This window comes from Dipodomys spectabilis, unplaced genomic scaffold, assembly GCF_019054845.1.
Source record: "Dipodomys spectabilis isolate Male_0828 unplaced genomic scaffold, ASM1905484v1 ptg000004l, whole genome shotgun sequence".
NCBI classification, from domain to species: domain Eukaryota; kingdom Metazoa; phylum Chordata; class Mammalia; order Rodentia; family Heteromyidae; genus Dipodomys; species Dipodomys spectabilis.
The window spans coordinates 10,505,019-10,527,852 of record NW_024870681.1 but is presented as its reverse complement, the minus strand read 5'-3'; the positions used below and the strand labels follow the sequence as shown (position 1 = coordinate 10,527,852).

General features: G+C 44.0%; 2 protein-coding genes across 4 annotated transcripts in view; both read left to right on the top strand.

The window, feature by feature from the left end:
• Positions 1 to 3,150: 3,150 nt before the first annotated feature.
• Positions 3,151 to 10,831, top strand: Smg8 (SMG8 nonsense mediated mRNA decay factor). Its single transcript, XM_042693462.1, has 4 exons — positions 3,151 to 4,915; positions 6,658 to 6,803; positions 8,928 to 9,800; positions 10,409 to 10,831. The coding sequence occupies exons 1-4, from the start codon at positions 3,157 to 3,159 to the stop codon at positions 10,604 to 10,606; spliced, it is 2,976 nt and encodes a 991-aa protein (XP_042549396.1). The 5' UTR covers positions 3,151 to 3,156; the 3' UTR covers positions 10,607 to 10,831.
• A 2,690-nt stretch (positions 10,832 to 13,521) lies between these two features.
• The window catches only part of Gdpd1 (glycerophosphodiester phosphodiesterase domain containing 1), a 34,009-nt gene continuing 24,696 nt past the window's right edge, over positions 13,522 to 22,834 (top strand). For 2 of the 3 annotated variants that reach the window (XR_006149289.1, XM_042691985.1), the window contains exons 1-2: positions 13,523 to 13,737; positions 18,589 to 18,631. Coding sequence is in view for 2 of the 3 variants with exons in the window: in XM_042691985.1 (XP_042547919.1) it covers positions 13,596 to 13,737; positions 18,589 to 18,631 (185 nt within the window). In the remaining variant the exon portion in view is untranslated. Of the gene's footprint in view, positions 13,738 to 18,588; positions 18,632 to 22,834 lie in introns of all 3 variants that reach the window. The other variant, XM_042691994.1, reaches the window with a different exon arrangement.

Genomic DNA, 22,834 nt, shown 5'->3' with positions numbered 1-22,834 from the left:
AACCATGAGCAAAAATGTCAGATTTAGGAAATCAAGCCCCAATGCTATATCACATACAAAGAAGGTAAAGAAGAGAAGGGAGACAAAAATGTCTCTTTCTCTCTCTCTCTCTCTCTCTTTCTCTCTCTCTCTCTCTCTCTCTCTCTCTCTCACACACACACACACACACACACAGACACACTGGAGTTTAAATCAGTCATTAAGAAGAATGAAATTACTATCACCCCTCTGTACATCACCTTTACAACAATTAAAAATGAATGAAATTGTGTTCGCTGGAAAAATAAATGGAACTAGAGACATTATGTTTAGTGTCACTAAGAGAATAATAATAGCCAGGTGCTGGTGATTCATGTCTGTAATCCTAGCTACTCAAGAGGCTGAGATCTGAGGACAACCCAGGCAGAAAAGTCTATGAGACTCTTACACCCAATAAACTACTCAGAAAAAGCCAGAAGTGATGCTGTGGTTCAAGTGGTAGAGTCTACCACTGAGCACAAAGAGGCTCAGTGTCAGCATCCAATTCTTGAGTTCAAGCCCTAGGACCAGCAATATATATGTATATGGGGGGTGGATATGATCAAAGTACATTATTATATACATGAATGGAAATATGATAAACCTCTTTTACCTGTACAATTTAATACATGTGAATAAAACAATTCCAAACAAAATGTTCAAGAAAAATAGAAGTTTACTACCAGCAGGATGCCCATTTCCCAGCATGCTCCCAGAATGATTATGGTTCATGCCTGTAAGGAGGCTAAGATCTAAGGATCACAGTTCTAATCAAGTCCAGGCAGTCAAATCTGGGAGACTCTTTATCTTCGATGAACCAGCAAAAAGCCCAAAGTAGAAGTGATTTGTGATTCAAGTTATAAAGCTCAAATTATATATTCCTGAGCAATAAAACCTATGCAGAAGTTCGGAGCTGGTGACTCATGCCTGTAATCCTAGCTACTCAGGAGGCTAAGATATGGCTCTTGTGGTTCAAAACCAGCCCAGGCAGGAAAGTCTGTGAGACTCATCTCCAAATAGCCACCAGATACCCAGATGTGGCTCAAAGTGCTAGAGTGCTAGCCTTGAGCAAAAAAGCCCAGAAGCAGTGCCCAGGCCCTGAATTCAAGCCCCACAAGACACACACACACACACACACACACACACACACACACACACACACACACACCCCACTACCACCACCACCACCACCAACAACAACAACAACAAAACCGATGCAAGAGCACAGTGCATTGAGTTCAAGTCCCAATACTGGGGCTTCACACACACACACACACACACACACACACACACACACACACACACATTAGCTTAAAAGTGACTTGTGTTGGTGCACTCCCCAAAACCCTACACAAGGCAGCAAGGGCAAGAGGATTAGCTCAACTAGTATAGTGGAGGCTCTGGGTTCAATCTCCACTAATGAAAAAAAAAAATCCTAGCTGGAGAAGTTATTTTTTTGGTTGGTCGTGGGGCCTGAACTCTGGGCCTGGGAGCTGTCCCTAAGCTACAGGCTAGCACTGTACCACTTGAGCCACAGTGCCACTTCCAGCTTTTTCTGCTTATGTGGTAGTGAGGAATCAAACCCAGGGCCTCATGCTTGTGAGGCAAGCACTCTACCACTGAGTCACCTTTCCAGCCCCATGGAGGAATTATTTTTAACCTGTACTTCCTAGACCTTCAAAATCACTGATTTGGGGCTGAGAAGTTGGCTCAGTGGTAGAGTGCTTGCCTCACTTGAGTGAGCCATGGGTTCGATTCCTCAGCACCACATAAGCAGAAAAAAAGCTGGAAGTGGCACTGTGGCTCAGGTGGTAGGGCACTAGCCTTGAACTGAAGAGCTGAGGGACAGCGCCCAGGCTGAGTTCAGCGCCCAGGCTGAGTTCAGCCCCCAGGCCAAGTTCAGCCTCCACCACCGACCCTCCCCCCAAATCACTGACTTTCCCCCACTTCTGCTGTGTACTAATTATATTTATGAATGGAACAGGAGAAAGAAGTTCATCTTGCTTTGCAAAGTGTTTTTAAGAGTGATGTTTCTTACACTTTAAAGTGTGCACAATCAGAATTAAGCTGTTATGCATAATTTGATTCAGAAGGTCTGAGTTGGACTTAGAATTATGCATTTTTGTCTTTCCTTTCTGATTGGTGGTACTGAGGTTTGAACTTAGGGCCTCATGCTGCAGGCATTGTGCCTTGCCTCCTGCTCTCTAGTACCAAATTCTGCATTTTTCACAAGCTGCCTTTTACTCATCTTCAATCTGCATCTTTTTTTGGGGGGGTCCGTCCGGTCGTATGGCCTGAACTCTGGGCCTGGCGCTGTCCCTCAGCTCTTCAGCTCAAGGCTAGCGCTCTACCACTTGAGCCACAGCGCCACTTCCGGCTTTTTTCTTTTTGCTTATGTGGTGCTGAGGAATCGCACCCAGGGCCTCGAGCATGCAAGGCAAGCGCTCTACCACTGAGCCACCTTCCCAGCCCCATCAATCTGCATCTTGTGTAGCAAGGTTACACAGCTTAAAATTTTCCTTCTGGCTGGGAATGTGGCTTAGTGGTAGAGTGCTTGCCTAGCATTCATGAAACCCAGCGTTTGATTCCTCAGTACCACATACATAGAAAGGTCTGGAAGTGGCGCTGTCACTCAAGAGGTAGAGTGTTAGCACTTGAGCAAAAGCAGTGCCCAGGCCCAGAGTTCAAGCTCCAACTGGCAAATAAATAAATAAAAATCTGTCTTTTCTTCCTGCTTCCTCCCTGCCTCCCTCCCTTCTTCTCTTCTTTCCTTCCTGAGATGGGATGTCATTATATTGCTAGACTGGCCTGGAACCCCTCCAGACAAGTAGCTGGGACTACAAGCAAAAGCTTCTGCACTCGTTTTCTACTGCTACAAGGTTCACTCAAGGTTCTTCTTTGGCAGTGTTTTAGGATTCTTTACAATACAAACCTCTACCAGTTGTCTTCCATTCTCAAGTGGAAGAAATTTAAGGCTTAGGGAAGAGGACATAAAACCGGGAAAGGGTGGGGCGGGAGACGGAACCCAAGTGAGGGAAAAGTAGGAACTGAAGAAACGGAGGAGGATTTTTACGTTTGGACCGGAGCCGGTTGGATTTAGCGGGTGGACCGGAAGTGCTTTCGAGCAAGCGCTTCACGATGGCGGGTCCTGTCAGCTTGCGAGAGCTGCTCATGGGAGCCTCGGCCTGGATGGGCTCGGAAAGCCCGGGAGCGTCTCCCACAGAAGGCGGAGGCACCGTAGCTGGCGCATCGGAGCCTCCGTGGCGAGAGGATGAGATCTGCGTGGTGGGAATCTTCGGCAAGACGGCTCTGCGCCTCAATTCCGAGAAGTTTTCTCTTGTGAACACCGTGTGCGACCGGCAGGTTTTCCCCCTCTTTCGCCATCAGGATCCAGGGGATCCAGCGCCCGGAATCAAGCCGGAAGCTGGCGCCGTCGAGGAGGCCGGTGGAGCTGGGGACCCAGGTGCTGCGTCCGGGGATCCGGTTCGGGGAACTTCAGCTGCTACGGAAGGTAATCGGACTGAGCCGGGTTCCCAGGACTTCAGCCTTTTGCAGGCCTATTACAATCAGGAAAGCAAAGTTCTCTATCTTCTTCTCACTTCCATCTGCGACAATTCACAACTTCTGCGGGCATGTAGGGCCCTTCAGAGCGGTGAAGCTGGAGGAGGCCTGTCTTTGCCTCATGCCGAAGCTCACGAGTTCTGGAAGCATCAGGAGAAGTTACAGTGCCTCAGTCTCCTTTACCTTTTCTCCGTCTGTCATATCTTGCTGTTGGTCCATCCTACTTGTTCCTTTGACATCACTTATGATCGAGTTTTCAGAGCCTTGGATGGGCTGAGACAAAAAGTACTGCCCCTCCTCAAAACAGCCATTAAGGATTGCCCAGTCGGAAAAGACTGGAAGCTAAACTGCCGGCCTTGCCCACCTAGACTTCTTTTCCTCTTTCAATTGAATGGAGCCCTCAAGGTGGAACCCCCGCGGAGTCAAGATACAGCTCATCCAGACAAACCCAAGAAGCATTCACCCAAGAGAAGACTGCAGCATGCACTGGAGGACCAGATCTATAGAATCTTCCGCAAGAGTCGAGTCTTGACTAATCAGAGTATCAACTGCCTCTTTACTGTACCTGCCAACCAAGCATTTGTGTACATAGTCCCTGGATGCCAAGAGGAGGACCCAGTAGGCATGTTACTGGACCAACTTAGGAGTCATTGTACAGTGAAGGACCCTGACTCCTTGCTGGTGCCTACACCCCTTTCTGGGCCTAGGCGATACCAGGTGATGAGGCAGCATAGCAGACAACAACTTTCCTTCCACATTGATAGCACCAGCTCCAGTTCTTCGGGCCAGCTAGTGGATTTTACTCTTCGGGAATTCCTATGGCAGCATGTGGAGCTGGTCCTAAGCAAGAAAGGTTTTGATGACAGTGTAGGCAGGAACCCTCAGCCATCCCATTTTGAACTTCCCACTTACCAGAAGTGGATCTCAGCAGCTGCAAAGCTGTACGAAGTGGCTATTGATGGGAAAGAAGAGGACTTGGGGTCACCCACTGGGGAGATAACGTCTAAGATTTTAAGCAGTATTAAAGTCTTGGAAGGGTTTTTGGATATCGACACAAAATTCTCAGAAAACCGGTGTCAGAAAGCTTTACCCATGGCTCATAGTGCCTACCAGTCAAATTTGCCTCATAATTACACAATGACAGTCCATAAGAATCAGCTTGCCCAGGCTCTTCGAGTGTACAGTCAACATGCTAGAGGTCCAGCCTTTCATAAATATGCCATGCAGTTACACGAGGACTGCTACAAGTTTTGGAGCAATGGCCACCAGCTCTGTGAAGAGAGAAGTTTAACTGATCAACACTGTGTACATAAATTTCACTCATTACCTAAGTCAGGTAAGGTGTTTTTGTGTGTGTATGTGTTTTTCCCCCCCAGATTTCTTTTTTGCAATATCTTTTTCTGAATGCAATTTTGTTTTTTGTGTGTATGTGTCGGTCATGGGCTTAAACTCTGGGCTTGGGTACTGTCCCTGAGCTCTTCAGCTTAAGGCAAGTGCTCTAACACTTGAGCCACAACCCCACGTCCCCTTTTCTGGTGGTCAATTGGAGATAAGAGTCTCAGGGACTTTCCTATCCTGGCTGGCTTTGAACCATTATCCTCAGATCTCAGCCACCTGAGTAGTTAGGAATACAGGCGTGAGCCATTCTACTGAATCCAAATTTTTTAGCTATGTTTTTGTTGTTGCTCACAGTGTTTTGATGTTTTTTTGTTTTTTTTTTTTTGGTCCAGTCGTTGGGCCTGAACTCTGGGCCTGGGCGCTGTCCTTCAGCTCTTCAACTCAAGACTAGCGCTCTACCACTTGAGACACAGTGCCATTTCCGGCTTTTTTCTTATGTGGTGCTGAAGAATCGAACCCAGGGCTTCAGGCATGCAAGGCAAGCGCTCTACCACTGAGCCACCTTCCCAGCCCTGTTTTGATGTTTTAAAAAGAGTCCAGTGGACTCTTAAATTAACCACCAGAAAACTGGAAGTGGCACTGTGGCTCAAGTGGTAGAGCGCTCACCTTGAACTAAAATGCTCAGGGACAGCGCCCAGGCCCAGAGTTCAAGCCCCACGACCTACAAAAAAAAAAAAAAAAAAAAAACAGAAAGAGCCCAGTAGAAATTTAGGTACCATAGCAGTATGTTTTATCTGCTGATGTAAAAAGGAAATTTTAGGGTCTGGGAAGTTGTCTCAGTGGTAGAGTACTTGCCTTGCATGCATGAGGCCCTGGGTCCAATTCCTCAGCATCACATAAGCAAAGAAAAAGCCAGAAGTGGTGCTGTGGCTCAAATGGTAGGGCTCTATACTTGAGCTGAAGAGCTGAGGGACAGTGCTGAGATCCAGCGTTCAGCTCCCACCACCGACAAAAAAAAAAAGGAAATTTTAGTTATAACTAATTTCTCATATTCTTGTATTTAAAGAAGGAACTCTAATGAATTGGTAAGTGATAAGTCTTACAAAGTTTCAGATATTTTGCATTAACACTTTTACTTTAGAGTACTTGTTGAATTAAATATAAGTGTATGGTCACCATGATGGTGGCAACAGGAGGGGAAAAATCCACTTAGGAATTCAAAATGTTAGATTAGGACTAGAGATGGAATGCAGTGGTAGAGTGCTTGCATAACACATTAAGCCCTAAAATCCATCCCCAGTACCAAAAACTCAAAACTAAAAAGTTTTAGAGAGCTGGGAATGTGGCTTAGTGGTAGAGTGCTTGCCTAGCATGCATGAAGCCCTGGGTTTGATTCCTCAGTACCACATAAAACAGAAAAAGCTGGAAGTGGTGCTGTGCTCAAGTGGTAGAGTGCTAGGCTTGAGTAAAAGAAGCTCAGAGAAACAGTGCCCAGGTTCTGATTTTCAAGCCCAGGGCTGGCAAAAAGAAAAAAGAAGTTTTAGACTAAAAAGTATTAATCACTTTATGTACTTTTACTTGCTTCCTCGATGTATTTAGTCAGCTTTGTGTGTGTGTTTGTGTGTATGTATGTGTATTTCCAAAGAACTATTCAGAGAATTTTTAAGGTTTTCTATTTTTAGAATATAAGGTGACTCTACATTGTGTTTGTAAAATTAATAGTGATTTTTTTTTTTCCAGGAGAAAAACCTGAGGCTGATAGAAATCCCCCTGTGCTGTATCACAATAGCCGAGCTCGATCCACTGGTGCCTGTAACTGTGGAAGGAAACAAGCACCTCGAGATGATCCCTTTGATATTAAGGCAGCTAACTATGACTTCTATCAGGTAGACTCTGTTTTTTTTCTTCCTCCTTGTCTTCTTTTTTATTTTCTTTTCTGTCAGCATGGGGCTTAAACTGGGGTCTGAGCACTGTCCTTGAGCTCTTTTGCATAAGGTCAACATTCTACCACTTTGAGCAGCACTTCAAGTTTTCTAGTGGTTATGGACTTTTCCCAGGCTGGTTTTGAATTGTGATCCTCAGATCTCAGCCTCTTAAGAGTAGCTAGGATTACAGGCATGAGCCACCAGCACCCAGCCTATTTATTTATTCATCTATTTTTGCCAGACTTGGGGCTTGAACTCAGGGCCTGCACACTGTCCCTGAGCTGCTTTTGCTCAAAGCTAGCACTCTACCACTTGAGCCACAGTGCCACTTCTGGCTTTTTTCTGTTTATGTGACACTGAGGAATTGAACCCAGGGCTTCATGCATGCTAGGCAAGCACTCTACCATTAAGTCACATTCCCAGCCAATAAACTCTTTTTTTGTTATTGTTGTTGGTTGTGGGGCTTGAACTTAGGGTGTGGGTGTTGTCTCTGAATCTCTTTGTACTCAAGGCTAGTGCTCTACCACTTGAGCCACAGCACCACTTCTGGCTTTTTTCTTTCTGTTTATATGGTGCTGAGGAATCGAACCCAGGGCCTCATGCATGCAAGGCAAGTACTCTACCACTGAGCCACCTTCCCAGCCCTCTTTTTTTTGTGTGTGTGTGGGTCATGGGCTTGAACTCTGGGCCTTGGCGCTGTCCTTGTGCTCTTCAGCTCAAGGCAAGCACTCTACCACTTGAACCACAGCGTCACTTCCAGTTTTTTGAGTGGTTTATTGGAGATAAGAGTCTCATGGCCTTTCCTGCCCGGGCTGACTTTGAACCATGATACTCAGATCTCAGCCTCCCGAGTAGCTAGGATTACAAGCGTGAGCCACCGGCGCCCGGCCTTATTTATTATTATTTTTTTTAATGAATATCATCTGAGTAAAACTACAGATTCTTTTCAGAGCCTCATGTGATAGTGCAAGCCTATATCTCATACTCAGGAGGCTGAGACAGGAGGACGGTGAATTCAAAGCCAATGTTGACTACAAGCAATTGAGGCCAGCCTTGGCTGCATAGGGAAACCTTGTCACACCAGAAACAGCAGAAGCAAATACCTAGGAAAGTTAATTCAACTGCAGTGCAAGTTGAACTGCATATGCAAGTTCTTTGCATATGCGTGTACTTATTTGCTCACATATTCATTGCTGATCTTAGAATAAAGGATGTGCTATTTTATTTTATTCATTTAGGAAAAAGGTCCTCAAGACCATGCTTGTCTTGAACTCTGTCCTCCTGCCTCAGCCTCCCAGGTGCTGACATTATAGGTGTGACCTATCATACTGGACTCAAGAATATATTAATTTTTTAGTATATTGTTTGTTTTTAGTGGTTTACATTAATTATGTGCGGAGAATTTCATTGCTACTTTTCCACACATAACAATGTGTTGCTTAGAAAAATACTAGCATAGGGTTGGGAAGGTGGCTCAGTGGTAGAGCGCTTGGCTTGCATGTATGAGGCCCTGGGTTTGATTCCTCAGCACCACATAAGCAAAAAGAAGCCAGAAGTGGCGCTGTGGTTCAAATGGTAGAGTGCTAGCCTTGAGCTGAAGAGCTGAGAGACAGTGCCCAGGCCCAGAGTTCAGGCCCCACAACTGGACCCCCCCCCAAAAAAAAAGAAGAAAAATACTAGCATAAATTGTAGAAAGGAGTCATTGTAATATTTACAAACATGCAGGTAATGTACTTTGATCAAATACACATCATCTATATTGTTCTTTTTTTAAATCTCCCTTTCCTCCTATCTCAAGTGTGGTTTTTTTGGTTTTGTTTTTGGTCAGTTGTGACACTTGAACTCAGGGCCTGGGCACTGTCCTGAGCTTTTCTGCTCAAGGCTAGTGCTCTACCACTTTGAACCATAGTGCCGCTTCTCTTTTTCTGGTGTTTAATTGGAGAGTCTCACAGACTTTTCTGCCTGGTCTGGCTTGGAACTGCAATCCTCAAATTTCAGCTAGGATTACAGGCCTGAGCCACCAGCACAGAGCTAAGAAGTTTATTTTAAATGAAAATTTTATATGTTTTTTTCTCCCCTTTATAGCTTCTGGAAGAAAAATGTTGTGGGAAGTTGGATCATATCAATTTTCCAGTATTTGAACCAAGTACTCCAGATCCTGCTCCTGCTAAAAATGAGTCCTCTCCTGCCCCTCCAGATTCAGATGCTGATAAGCTTAAAGAAAAAGAACCTCAAACTCAAGGAGAGAGTACAAGCCTGAGTTTAGCTTTAAGTTTGGGCCAGTCCACAGATAGCTTAGGTACTTACCCAGCTGATCCACAAGCAGGAGGAGACAACCCAGAAGTTCATGGTCAAGGGGAAGTAAAACCTGAGAAGAGACCAAACTTGGTTGATCGACAGGCATCCACAGTTGAATATCTTCCAGGAATGCTACATTCAAATTGCCCAAAAGGTCTCCTACCCAAATTCTCAAGTTGGTCTTTGGTTAAACTAGGTCCTGCTAAGTCTTATAACTTTCATACAGGTTTGGACCAACAGGGCTTCATTCCAGGAACAAACTATCTAATGCCTTGGGACATTGTCATTAGGACTAGAGCTGACGATGAAGGAGACTTAGACACAAATTCATGGCCTGCTCCAAATAAAGCTATTCCTGGAAAAAGAAGTGCCATCGTAATGGGAAGAGGAAGACGACGAGATGACATAGCTCGAGCTTTTGTGGGCTTTGAATATGAAGATTCTCGAGGTCGGAGATTTATGTGCTCGGGGCCTGAAAAAATAATGAAAGTGATGGGCAGTGGACCAAAGGAATCAGCTTTAAAAGCTCTAAATAGTGATATGCCCTTATATATTCTGTCATCATCTCAGGGCAGAGGTCTAAAGCCACATTATGCTCAACTTATGAGACTTTTTGTTGTGGTTCCAGATGCTCCTTTGCAGATAGTACTCATGCCTCAGGTAAGAAATACAGCTTTTGCTCCAAACAAAAAATGCTGATGCTTGTTTTGATTGTTTTTAAAAATACAAGTTAATTATTTTATTAGATTTTTTTCCCTAAAGTACAGGTTAAATAGTTCTTTTAGTAAGTAGTTCTTGGGTTTAAAATATCTTTTATGGGGGCTGGGAAGGTGGCTCAGTGGTAGAGTGCTTGCCCTGCATGCATGAGGCCCTGGGTTTGATTCCTCAGCACCACATAAGCAGAAAAAGCCAGAAGTGTCGCTGTGGCTCAAGTGGTAGAACGCTAGCCTTGAGCTGAGGCCCAGAGTTCAGGCCCCAGGACTGACCACCCCCCCCAAAAAAAAAAAATATATATGTATATATATATATATATATATATATACACATATGCCTGATATTGTTTCTTAAAAAGAAACAGCTACTTCTTAAAAAGAAGTAGCTTGCCTTTGAAACTAGTGATGCTTAAGGCATTGTCTTGTTCATTACTGAGAGTCTCAAACTCTCACTTGTTCTAACACTGGAGCCATGCCTCCAGTTCTTTCAGGTGTTGAGAAATGTAAAACCAATTGTATTTCCTGTGTTCTTTTCTTTCTTTGTTTTTTTTCCAGGTTCAGCCAGGTCCACCACCATGTCCAGTATTTTATCCAGAAAAACAAGAAATCACTCTTCCTCCTGATGGCCTTTGGGTCTTGAGATTTCCTTATGCATATGTGACCGAGAGAGGACCTTGTTTCCCTCCTAAGGAAAATGTACAGTTAATGAGTTATAAGGTGCTCCGTGGAGTTCTTAAAGCTGTGACACAATAAGAGTTTTTCAACCAGTTCAAGCCTTAACCAAAGCTGGTTTTTGGTTTTGGTGTGAGGTTTTTGTGTTGTTGTGGTATATGTATACTGTGTTTTTCCCAAACCCAAATGTGTTTTGGTTACAGGTTTCAGTATTTGTATAATAATTCTTTCACTATTTCATTACATTGTTGATATTTATTGCCAATGGGGTTACAGCTTCCTAATAAAGACTGGCTTAGTTGTAGACAGCTTCCTAATAAAGACTGGCTTAGTTGTAGAACAAAAGATCATAAAATATATAAAGTTGATAGCTCTCTTTTCTCGTGTTTCATTTTCACTGCTTCTTATTGAATGTTTCATAACCATGTTGGGTCAAAACATTGTTTGCTAGAATTGTTTTTGCTACTCTGATTTTTCATTTAAAGATACTGCTTCTGGCTGGGTGCCAGTGGCTCAAGCCTATAATCTTACCTACTCAGGAAACTGAGAACTGAGGATCATGGTTCAAAGCCAACCAGAGCAGGAAATCCCATGATATCTTATCTCCAGTTAACTACCAAAAAAGCTGAAAGTGGAGCTGTGGCTCAAGTGGTAGAGCACTAGCCTTGGAAGCTCAGGAACAGTGCCCTCATCCTGAGTTCAAACATTCTTTCATTCACTAAGCTAAATCCCCAACCCTTCTTCTGATTAGTTTTGAGATAAGAGTCTTGGTTTTCTTTTTTCCTAGCTGTCTTGGACTTCAGTCTTCCAAATTGAAGCTTCTTGCTGTAACTAAAGTTGGTTGAGATAGTTGTCACAAATGTTTTTCCTCTGCTGGCCTCAAACCAAAGATTCTTTGGCTCTTCGCCTCCTGAGTAGCTTGCCTGGCCAATTTCTTTTCTTCTTCTTCTTCTTTTTTTTTTTTTGAGACAAGTTCTGACTAGGTAGTCCAAGCTGATCTTGAACTCTGAATCTTCCTGCCTCTACCTCCCAAGTGCTGGGATTATAGCCACGTAGTGAGAACTCCTTAAACATGCACATATGTAAATGAGACTTAGGCCAGAAACTCAGTTTTAGGAGTTCCAACATACCAAGTCTGGTCATTCATCTCAGTACAGCAAATAGAGACAAGTACTAGTGAAGTGTAGTGCACACAAAGTAAGCATTTCAGCTCATCGTTGGGGTACTGACATGAACTTTACATTTAAATAGAGGAAGAACTGGGGCAGGGGGAGGGACGGATGTATAAGCAAGTAGTCCTGGATAACATAGCTGGTTGAGCATTATTTGAGTTCTAGTTCTACAAAGAATTCTGGAGCCATTTTTATTGCTATAATCACTTGAGGGGAGCAATTCAAGCTTTGGGGAAGTGATACTTTACAACTAAAATTTCTGTTTTTGTGCCTATTACATGCCAAGCCTCAGTAATTGTTTGCATTTCTTCCTGTAGGGTATAACAGCAGCATATAGCAAGGTATAGTCTCATCATTATAGGTAGTCACCCTCATTAGGTGATGATTTATCCTGAGGCTGTTCTTGGGGGTAGTTTCATTCCTTTTGTCATAAAGATGTTATTATTAGTCCTATCCTTGAAGCCCAGGACAGTCACTCAGAGCAAAAAAGACGGTTAGAAAATGAAGGCAGGGATGCCAAACTTTCATCCTGCTTTATAGATACCTTTTTATCCATCCATCTCTTCCCTGGGTTCAGGATCATGTGTTTGTATGAGCCATAACGGGCTTTTTTGCTCATTCTACTAGTTGAGCCATGCCTCCAGCCTGGCATTTTGCTGGCTAACTGGAAATAAAGAATTTCACAGGCTGAGAATGTGGTTTAGTGGTAGAGTGCTTGCCTAGCATGCATGAAGCCCTGAGTTTGAGTCCTCAGTACCACATAAACAGAAGAAGCCAGAAGTGGCACTGTGGCTCAAGTGGTAGCCTTGAGCAAAAGAAGCTCAGGGACAGTGCCCAGGCCCTGAGTTCAAGCCTTAGGACTGGCAACAACAACAGCAACAAAAAAGAAACATCTTCCCAAGGATGAGTTTGAACCATTTTCCTCCATGTCTCAGCCTCTTGAGTGGCTAGCATCAGCCACTGGCATCCAGGGTCCCCACCTCCCCCGCCCCCTCTACTGAAGATCAAACCATGCTAGGCAAGGACTCTACCACAAATCCTAGATTAATTCCTTTAAATTGAAATGTGAGCCTGGTGCTGGTGGCTCACGCCTGTAGCTACTCAGGAGGCTGAGATCTAAGCATCATGGTTCAAAACCAGCCCGGGCAGGCAAGTCCATGAGACTGTTATCTCCAATAAAACCATCAGAAAGCTGGAAGTGGCGCTGTGGCTCAAGTGGTAGAGCGCTAGCCTTGAGCTGAAGAGCTGAGGGACTGCGCCCACGCCCAGAGTTCAAGCCCCACGACCAACGCCCCCCCCCCAAAAAAAAAAAAAATTGGAAATGTGGCTTGGTTGCTTGGAATATGTGCGATGGCTGGATGTAGGCATGAAAAAAAGACTAGTGGAGCCTTTTGGGATTCGATGCCACAACAAAAATGAGAAGAGTATCTATTGCATGCCAGACCTCAGTTAATTGTTTGCATTTCCTAGAGAAGCCTCTAAAACCTGCTGTGGAATCTTCTTTCCTTCTTCCAATTACGGCAGCCTTTCCTGAGGCGTTCCCTTTGAATAATAGCCTTTCCAGACACACACACACACACACCACCAGGTGACTCAACGCAGCACCTTGACAGAAAACCCGAGTGCGCTTGCGCTTCGGAGCCCCTTTGTTACTCGGGGGCCCAAAAGTCAGACTGCGCCTGCGTGGTAAACCGGCACGAACAAGTGCGCTGCACGCCGGACACCGGCGGGGGGCGAACAGACCTCGAGCAGCCGCCGCCGCCGCCGCCGCCGCCGCCGCCGCCGCCGCCGCCGCTGCCGCCGTCGCCCGCCGCAGCCGTTGCGCCGCAGCGGCGTTCAGCGATCTCCCTCCTCCCACTCAGAGACAGGAGACTTCACCCCGGGCTCCGAGACCAAGAATGTCGTCCTCCGCGGCCTTTTATCTTCTGTCGACCCTGGGAGGGTACCTGCTGACCTCGTTCCTGTTACTGAAATACCCGACCTTGCTGCACCAGAGGAAGAAGCAGCGATTCCTCAGTAAACACATCTCCCACCGCGGAGGTGAGCGGGCCGCGGGGCGGAGCGGGCTGGGGGGGCCCTGCGGCGGGCCGGGCCGGGCCGGGCCGGGGGTGTGAGGGGTCCCTCGGGCCGTTCCACCTGAGGCGGCGGCGGCGTGGAAATACGGGGAGAGTTTTGAGGACGAAAGGGATGGTGTGCTGTGGGGGTCGCCGTCGGAAGGGGGGATTTTGAGGGGAGGGGAGGACACGGGAGGGGTGAGAGCCGCGGGAGTCCAGGGGTCCTGACTGGGGTGGGGTGGGGGGGTGAGGGAGGAAGTCAGGACGGACATGAAACGGTAGGTGTTGGTGGTGGGGGGGTGTTTCTGGCATCTGGAAGGATGATGGCTAAGGACCCTTTTCTGGCAGCCAGGGTCGAGCCCCGGATACCCCGGGTCGGGGGTGGGGTGGGGGGTAGAGGGAAGGTGGGAACCGACGGCTCGGAAACCAGCCGGTGCCCCTAGCAGGCCCGGTGAACTCCCAAGGAGGATCTGAGGGTACCTAGAGCATGATGATGCCTGCAGGGTGACAGTCCTTCACCCCCAATAATTAAGAAGAGAGAGGAAATGGAATCCTCCAAGCTGGACATAGGCTTACCCAAAGCCACAATTAGCGCTTGGGTGGAACTGGAAGGCCCTGTTCTAGGGGCTCCAAACCTTGCACCTGTTTCTCCCCTCCCCCCCCCCCGTTGTTGTTGCTTTTGTTTGTTTGTTTGGCTTGGTTTTTTTTTTTTTTTATTTATTCCAGCAATCACAGTGGATTTCCAAAAGACTGTATCTATATATCTATATCTCCCAGTCCTGGGGCTTGAAAGTTAGGGCCTCTGCCTAGGCACTGTTCCTGAGCTTCTTTTAGCTCAAGACTAGCGCTCTACCAACTTGAGCCACAGTGCCATTTCTGGCATTTTCTGTTGATGTGGTACTGAGGAATCAAACCTAGGACTTCATGCATGCTAGGCAAGCACTCTACCTCTAAGCCACATACCCAGCCCCCAAACACTCGTTCTCTCTCTCCCCCCCCACCCGTGTATGTGTATATGTGTGTGTGTGTGTGTGTGTGTGTGTGTGTGTGTGTGTGTGTGTGTGTATAATAGAACAGTTTTATTTAAAGAAAACAAAGATCGGTTTCTTTTGGAAATGTCTGCTGAAAGGATTCTTGGTAGCAGTATTAGTGCCCAGGCCAAGAGTTCAAGCCCATGACCACCATCACTAACAACAAAATAATAGCTAATTACCAATTATCTATATTGTCTCTGCTAATATTTTGAAATGTAACCTTTAATGACACATTTTCCTACATTTAGAATCATTTGTGATAGATACATTTATTCCAGATACCCACAGAGTCAGGATAAGGATAAAGATAGCAAGTGAAAGAATGTAACCGCACCTTTCTGTGTCTTTGAGCCAATTGAATTAAATAATGGGCTTTTAAGAAAGTATATTCTGTTCGTTCACAAACTTTATAGATCATGAGAATGACAATTTGCCTTGTGAAGGTTAAAATGTGTGACTTTTACTAAGTATCACTATTCCACAATACTGTGAAATATGTGAAATTTATGTAATCACCTAACTCAATAAAAAAAAAAAATGAGAGAAGGGATGGGTTAGGATCAATGGGTGATAATGTTGTCACTTAAAGATAATAAAAATTATTGTTATTATGGGGGGGGTCCGGTCATGGGGCCTGAACTCTGGGCCTGGGCGCTGTCCCTCAGCTCTTCAGCTCAAGGCTAGCGCTCTACCACTTGAGCCACAGCACCACTTCCGGCTTTTTTCTTTTTGCTTATGTGGTGCTGAGGAATCGAACCCAGGTCCTCAGGCATGCAAGGCAAGCGCTCTACCACTGAGCCACCTTCCCAGCCCCTAAAAATTATTTTTAAAAAGAAAGTATTCTGTTCATTGGGGCTGATTGGCCAAACAATAAAAGATGGTAACTGATCAAATCCATTCTCTCCCTTGTAACTTTTATCCTTGTCCTCAAGGTAGGAGGCTGTAACAATCTGGTTATCTTGCTGTAGATTCCCTTGGCATGTAAGGGTTGCTCTTTCACATTGGCCCCAAAATTTAATTGTCTGTGGAAGAAAACAATCTTAGGCATCAAGTTGAGTTTCCAAAGTCCCAAAGGAAGTAGCATTCTGCAGTTGTACCTTGAGTTTTGTTTTCATTTCAGCTTTGTTCCTTCATTCCTCTATCAGGGAACTCTTCTTCACTTTTCAGTGAGGACTTTTTCCCACCAGGCTTGTTCATTCCTTCTGATGGCTTGGTTGCAACAGAGTGAGTTAGCTTTCATTTAATAATACTATTTTACTTAATAAAGCAAACTTTAGTAAACTAAAGTGCGCTTTTGTGTGTGTGTATGTGTGCGCTGTCTCTCTCTCTCTCTCTCTCTCTCTCTCTCTCTCTCTCTCTCTCTCTCTCTCTCACACACACACACACACACACACACACATGCCAGTACTGGGGGTTGGACTCAGGGGCTGGGTACTTTCCCTGTGCTTTTTTTGATGTTGTGAGTTTAAGCCTACATGCACACACACAAAAAAATCCCTTTTTTTTTGTGAGTCATACAGCTTGAACTCTGGGCCTGGACACTGTCCCTCAGCCCTTCAGCTCAAGGCTAGAGCTCTACTTGAGCCACAGCTTCACATCCTGTTTTCTGGTTTATTGGAGATAAGAGTCTCACAGGGCTGGGAAGGTAGCTCAGTGATAGAGTGCTTGCCTCGCATGCATGAGGCCCTGAGTTCGATTCCTCAGCACCACATACGCAGAAAAAAAGCCGGAAGTGGGCTGTGGCTCAAGTGGTAGAGCACTAGCCTTGAGCTGAAGAGCTGAGGGACAGTGCCCAGGCCCAGAGTTCAGGTCTCACAACCAGCCTGGGCTGGCTTTGAACCATGATCCTCAGATCTCAGCCTCCTGAGTAGCTAGGACTACAGATGTGAGCCACTGGCACCCAACTTTTAGCTGTCTAGCTTTCTATGATTCTTGAGTTTCATATGATCTCCCTGTGATTCACTGACATTGTGTGTGTGTGTGTGTGTGTGTGTGTGTGTGTGTGGCCCTCCTGGGGTTTGCTCAGGTCTGAGTGTTGTCTGTGAGCTTTTGTCCTCAAGGCTAACACTCTTCCATTTGAACCACAACTCCACTTCTGGCTTTTTTGAGTGCCACTAGTACCCTGCTTCACGGCCATTTTTCACAGAAAGTTGATTTATTGCAAAGTAACTAAATTGATAAGGTTAATCTTTATATCTGTATATAAAAACTCACGTCTCCCCATACTCACACACACACACACACACACACAAACACACATAATTGCAGCAGGAAATTGCAGGGAAAACATACTAAATATTCTTCCCCCTCCCCCCCAGTCCTGGGGCTTGAACTTAGGGCCTGGGTGCAGCCTCTGAGCCTCTTTGTACTCAAAGCTAGCACTCTTATCACTTGAGCCACAGTACTACTTTTGGCTTTTTCTGAGTAGTTTATTAGAGAAGAATTTCATGGGGCTGGGAAGGTGGCTCAGTGGTAGAGTGCTCGCCTTGCATGCATGAGGCCCTGGGTTCGATTCCTCAACACCACATAAGCAGAAAAAGCTGGAAGTGGGTGATGTGGCTCAAGTGGTAGAGCACTAGCCTTGAGCTGAAGAGGAAGAGCTGAGGGATAGTTCCCAGGCCCAGAGTTCAGGCCCCACGACTGACCAAAAAAAAAAAAAAATTCATGGATTTTCCTTCCCAGGCTGGCTTTGAACCATGATCCTCAGATCTCAGCCTCCTGAGTAGCTAGTATTACATATGTGAGCCACTGTCTGAGAGGACTGTGTTTTAAGAGTAGCCCAGAAAAAAGTTAACAAGATCATACACACACACACACACACACACACACACACACTTGTGTATGTATGAAGCCCTGGGTTCGATTCCTCAGTACTACATACTCAGAAAAAGCCAAAAGTGGCGCTGTGGCTCAAGTGTAGAGTGCTAACCTTGAGCACAGAGAGGCTCAGGGACAGTACCTAAGTCCTGAGTTCAAGCCCCAGGATTAGCTTTAAAAAAAAAAAAGGAAAATGCATGCAATTCTGTTAGGTACTAGTTGTCTTCCATATTTCATGCTAATTAAAATGTATGTGAAATTATTATTTGCAGAGCCAGAAATTGTGTAAGTTGCTTATTGAAATGAAAACATTAATGATCAAGCCTGTTTTTATGAATTATGCAATCATTAATAGAAAGAAAGGGACTTAATAAACCATTTCATGAGGGACCTACCATTAAATAATTCCTTGGAGAGGAATGTTACACTTCTTAATTAGTCCCTTAGTTACTCTTCAGGTTTTTACCATATGTCTGAGTAATTTGCAAGTAAGTAAATAGAAAATGGAAATAGAGACCACTATGAATCATATGTTGAAATAAAGTTGAAATAAAAAGGCTGTCTAAATTTTAGCATAAAAGTTAAAGCACAATAGTAGTAAAAAGGATGGACTCTGAAATCATATTTCTTGTGCTTGAATTCTGTCTCCCCTTACTAGCTGTGTGACTTTAGCCAATTTGGGGAGTAGGGTAGAATACAATCTCATTATAGCCCAGGCTGCCATTGAACTCATGATCTTCTTGCCTTAGCTACTGAGTTCTGGGATAACAGGCAAGTATTACCTTGCTCTTCTTGAGACAGTTTTTTTCTCTAGGTATACATACATATGAGTGTGTGTCTATGTGTATATTGTGTATCCCGAGGTGTGAATATGTATGTATATATTTGTGAGTATATATCTACATAATAAGTATCAGGATTCATTATCTTATTAAGATCAATTTCAAAATGGCTAAATAAATGTTTCAAATTTTATGTTTTCATAGGTGCTGGGGAGAATTTGGAAAATACAATGGAAGCCTTTGAGCAGTAAGTCTATAAGAAATTAACTTTCTCTTAAAATTATTCATTCAAATGATGGTTCATAGAGTAGAGATAATATTCACATACCAATAATAGTTATGTCTATAAAATTAATATTTTATCTGGGAGCTGGTGGCTTCTGCCTGTAATCCTTGCTGCTCAGGAGGCTGAAATCTTAGGATCACAGTTCAAAGCCAGCCCAGACAGGTGAATACTCACCTAATAGAGCTATTTAATATGACTTGAGATTGCATGAATCTGTTTGGTGTATTAAAACCAGAACATTTGACAAATCTTTAAGAAAGAAGAGGTTAGAAAGTTTTCTAACTTAGTTTTTTGTATTACAGTAGTAGAATTTCCTGCAGGAGCCAATGGCTCACACTTGGAGGTGTGAGATCTCAGGAGGCTGAGATATGAGGATTGTGGATTGAAGCCAGTCTGGGCAGGAAAGTCCATGAAACACTTATCTCCATTTGATCATCAAAAACCATAAACAGAGCTGTGGCACAAGTGGTAGAGCACTAGCATTGAGCTAAGAAGCTTAGGGACAGTTCCCAGGCCCCAAGTTCCAGGACCAGTATACACACACACACACACAAACACAAACACACACAAAAAAATTGCTTTTTTAATTTAGTTAGTTTGAAGTGTTACATAGAGTGTACATAGAGCTCCTGTTATGGAGAAACTAGATCAGAGTTTTGATTTCCAAAGCTGAAAGAAGACATCAGTAACAAGGGACATACTGTGCATAATGCTAATTAGTCTTGGAGAGAAAGAGAAAATGAAACAACTGCTACACTGGCTGCTATTTATGAATAGGATTGTGTGTCTTTGTACTCGGTAATTTTTGTACAGATCTGAACCTACACTCCTATTTTCTTCTTGCAATCTTCATGAGTGTCATTCTGATTTTTAATAAGCTAAGCTATTTTTTCTATTTATAATTGATTAATGTTTTGTATAAATGTCTTTTAGAGCACTGTGCTGAAAAGCCACAGGAGAAACAGGAGTGAAAGCTGATTCATATCATTGCTCTTTGTCTTAGAGTCAATGATTATCATTAGTCTGAAAAACAAAACAGAGAATATGAAAAAAACCAAGTGGAAAACATTGCCTGTTCATACTTAGTAAACAAAAACATTTTCTCATAATTTTGAGCCTTTTATTTTTTAGAGATGGAAGTCTTGCCCAGGATGGTGGTTTATACCTATAATCCCAGTTCAGGAAGTGAAGGCAAGAGGATCATGAGTTTGAAGCCATCCAGTTGGGCAAAGTTAACTAGACTACCTATACCTTGAAAACAAACAAAATACAAAAGGATTGGGAGCTTGGTTCACATGATAGAACACTTTGCCTATCAGGGCCTGGGTTCAATCCCCAATATAACAAATTAAAAAAAGAGAGAGAGGATCTTATTATGTTACTGAGATTGGACTGAGATTCCTGAGCACTTTGAAGCCAGCGTTATGTAGGTAATGGCAACTCCATAAATCAAGGAATTTTGTTTTCTTCCTTCATGTTATGAATATGACAGGAGTTTTTTTTTTCCTCTCCCTTTTCTTAATTTTGTGATATATACAATGGATTCTTGATTACATTCTCCCCCATGTCCTCCCTTCATTCCTCTACCCCTCTCCGCTTGGCCCAACTCTTCTCTTTGACATACCCATTTCCTCATGTTGATTTTCTTGGACTTTGATTTAGTCTTTCTCAAAGACTATACTATTTGGCCTGTCACTGGTGGCTCATAATCAACAATAGCCTGTAATCCTCGCTACTCAGGAGGCTGAGATCTGAGGATCACGGTTCAAAGCCAGTCCAGGCAGGAAACTTTGTGAGACTCTTAACTCCAATAAACCACTCAGAAAACCCGAAGTGATGCTGTGGCTCACTGATAGAGCGCTAGCCTTGAGCTGAAGAGCTGAGGGACAGCACTTAGGCCTAGAGTTCAAGCCCCACAACAAACCAAAAAAAAAAAGGATACTATTTAAGCTCTCTGTAGAGTCTATTGTATTTCAGTTAATTCATTTGTAAGCATTTGCATACCACCCAACTTGTTTGCTTATAGAAGTATAGGTACAGGGCTGGGAAGGTGGCTCAGTGGTAGAGTGCTTGCCTCGCATGCATGAGGCCCTGGGTTCGATTCCTCAGCACTACATAAGCAGAAAAAAACTGAAAGTGTCATTGTAGCTCAAGTGGTAGGGCGCTAGCCTTGAGCTGAAGAGCTGGCCCAGGCCCAGAATTCAGCCCCACGCCAACCAGAAAAAAAAAAAAAAAAGAATTATAGATACATTCTATCCACCACAAATGAGGGAAAGCATGCAACCTTTGTTTCTCTTGGTCTGTCTTACTTCACTTAATAAGATCTTTTTCCTTATAGTGGTACAATATCATTCTTCCTAACAGATGAGTAAAATCTGTTGTGTATATTTACCACATCTTCTTGATCATTCATCCATTGAGGGCCATCTGGGCTGATTCCATTGCAGCACTTGAAATAGTATTGCAAACAAACAAACAAACAAAAAAAGAGTAGTACTGCAACAAACACAATTGTGCTGGTGGCTTTACTGTAACCTTGTTTGTGTTCTATGGGTATATGCCCAGGAGTGGGATTGCTGGATCATAAGGTAGTTCTATGTTTACTTCTTTTTTAACTGTATTTTTTTTGGGGGGAGTGGTTACTGGGGATTGAACCCAGGATATTGCACTTGTTAGGCAAGTGCTTTGCAGTAAGCTACATCCCAGCCCTATTTTTTAGTTTTTTTGAGGATTCTCCATACTGCTTTCCAGAGTGGTTGAACAAGTTTAAACTTATATTCCCACAAACTAGAGTAATTACTTTGATACTAAGTTTCTCATCTGTGAAATAAAAACAATGTAATCAACAACTGGGCTTTGGTGGCTCATGTCTATAATCCTAGCTACTCAGGAGGCTGAGATCTGAAGATTGTGGTTCAGAGCCAGCCCAGGCAGGAAAGTCTGAGTCTCATCTCCAGTTAACCACCAGAAAACTGGAAGTGCCTGGTGTGGTGGCTCACTCCTGTAATCCTAATTACTCAGGAGGCTGGGTTCTGAGGATCACTGTTCAAAGCCAACCAGGACAGGAAAATCTGTGAGACTTTTTTTTTTTTTTTTTTTGGTTGATCATGGGGCTTGAACTCTGGGCCTGGGCACTGTCCCCATGTTCTTCAGCTCAAGGCTAATGCTCTACCACTTGAGCCACAGTGCCACTTTGGTTTTCTAGCGGTTTATTGGAGATAAGAGTCTCATGGACTTTCCTTCCTGCCTGAGCTGGCTTTAAACCATGATCTCAGCCTCCTGGGTAGCTGGGATTATAGACATGAGCCACCGGATGCTGGCAATTCCATGAGACTCTTATCTCCAGTAAACTACCAGAAAACCAGAAGTAGTGCTGTGGTTCAAGTGGTAGAGCTCTAGCTTGAACTGAAGAGCTCAGGGACAGCGCCCAGGCCTAGAGTTCAAGCCCCACAACCCATCAAAAAAACAACAATAACAAAAAAAACCATATCTGGTCTTCCAGTCAAAAAAAGCACATAGTATTATTTGTGAAAAAATTTAAAAGCCCGTGTCTGGTAGCATAAATGTAATTACACAGTATTTATACACATTTCTGGCCTCTCTTTCAATTTATATCTGTAAAGTTTATGTATGAAATACATGAAATAGTTTATGTATGAAATACATGAAATAGTTTCATACATATTTTCTGAAACATACTCATTTCTCCTGACATACACTTAAGGAAAGGTGGGATTGCTGAGTTACAGGGTAAGCATGTGTTATTCCTTTTAAAATGATTGTACCAAAGACTGGGAACGTACAGTGCTTTCTGAACTTGGCACTACTAAGTAAATTAATTAAGTAATTTTAAAAGATGTATATATGTTGTGTGTGTGTGTGTGTGTGTGTGTGTGACAGAGAGAGAAAGGACAGAGAGAAAGGTAGGTCTTGAACTCTGGGCCTGGGTGCTTCCCTGAGCTCTTCAACTTGCTCTAATACTTGAGCCACAGCCTACTTCTGGTGTTTTGGTGGTTAATTGGAGATAAGAGTCTCCTGGAGCAGCTGGGAAGGTGGCTCAGTGGTAGCTTGCTTGCTTGCCTTGCATGCATGAGGCTGTGGGTTGGATTCCTCAGCACCACATAAGCAAAAAGAAAAAAGCTGGAAGTGGCGCTGTGGCTCAAG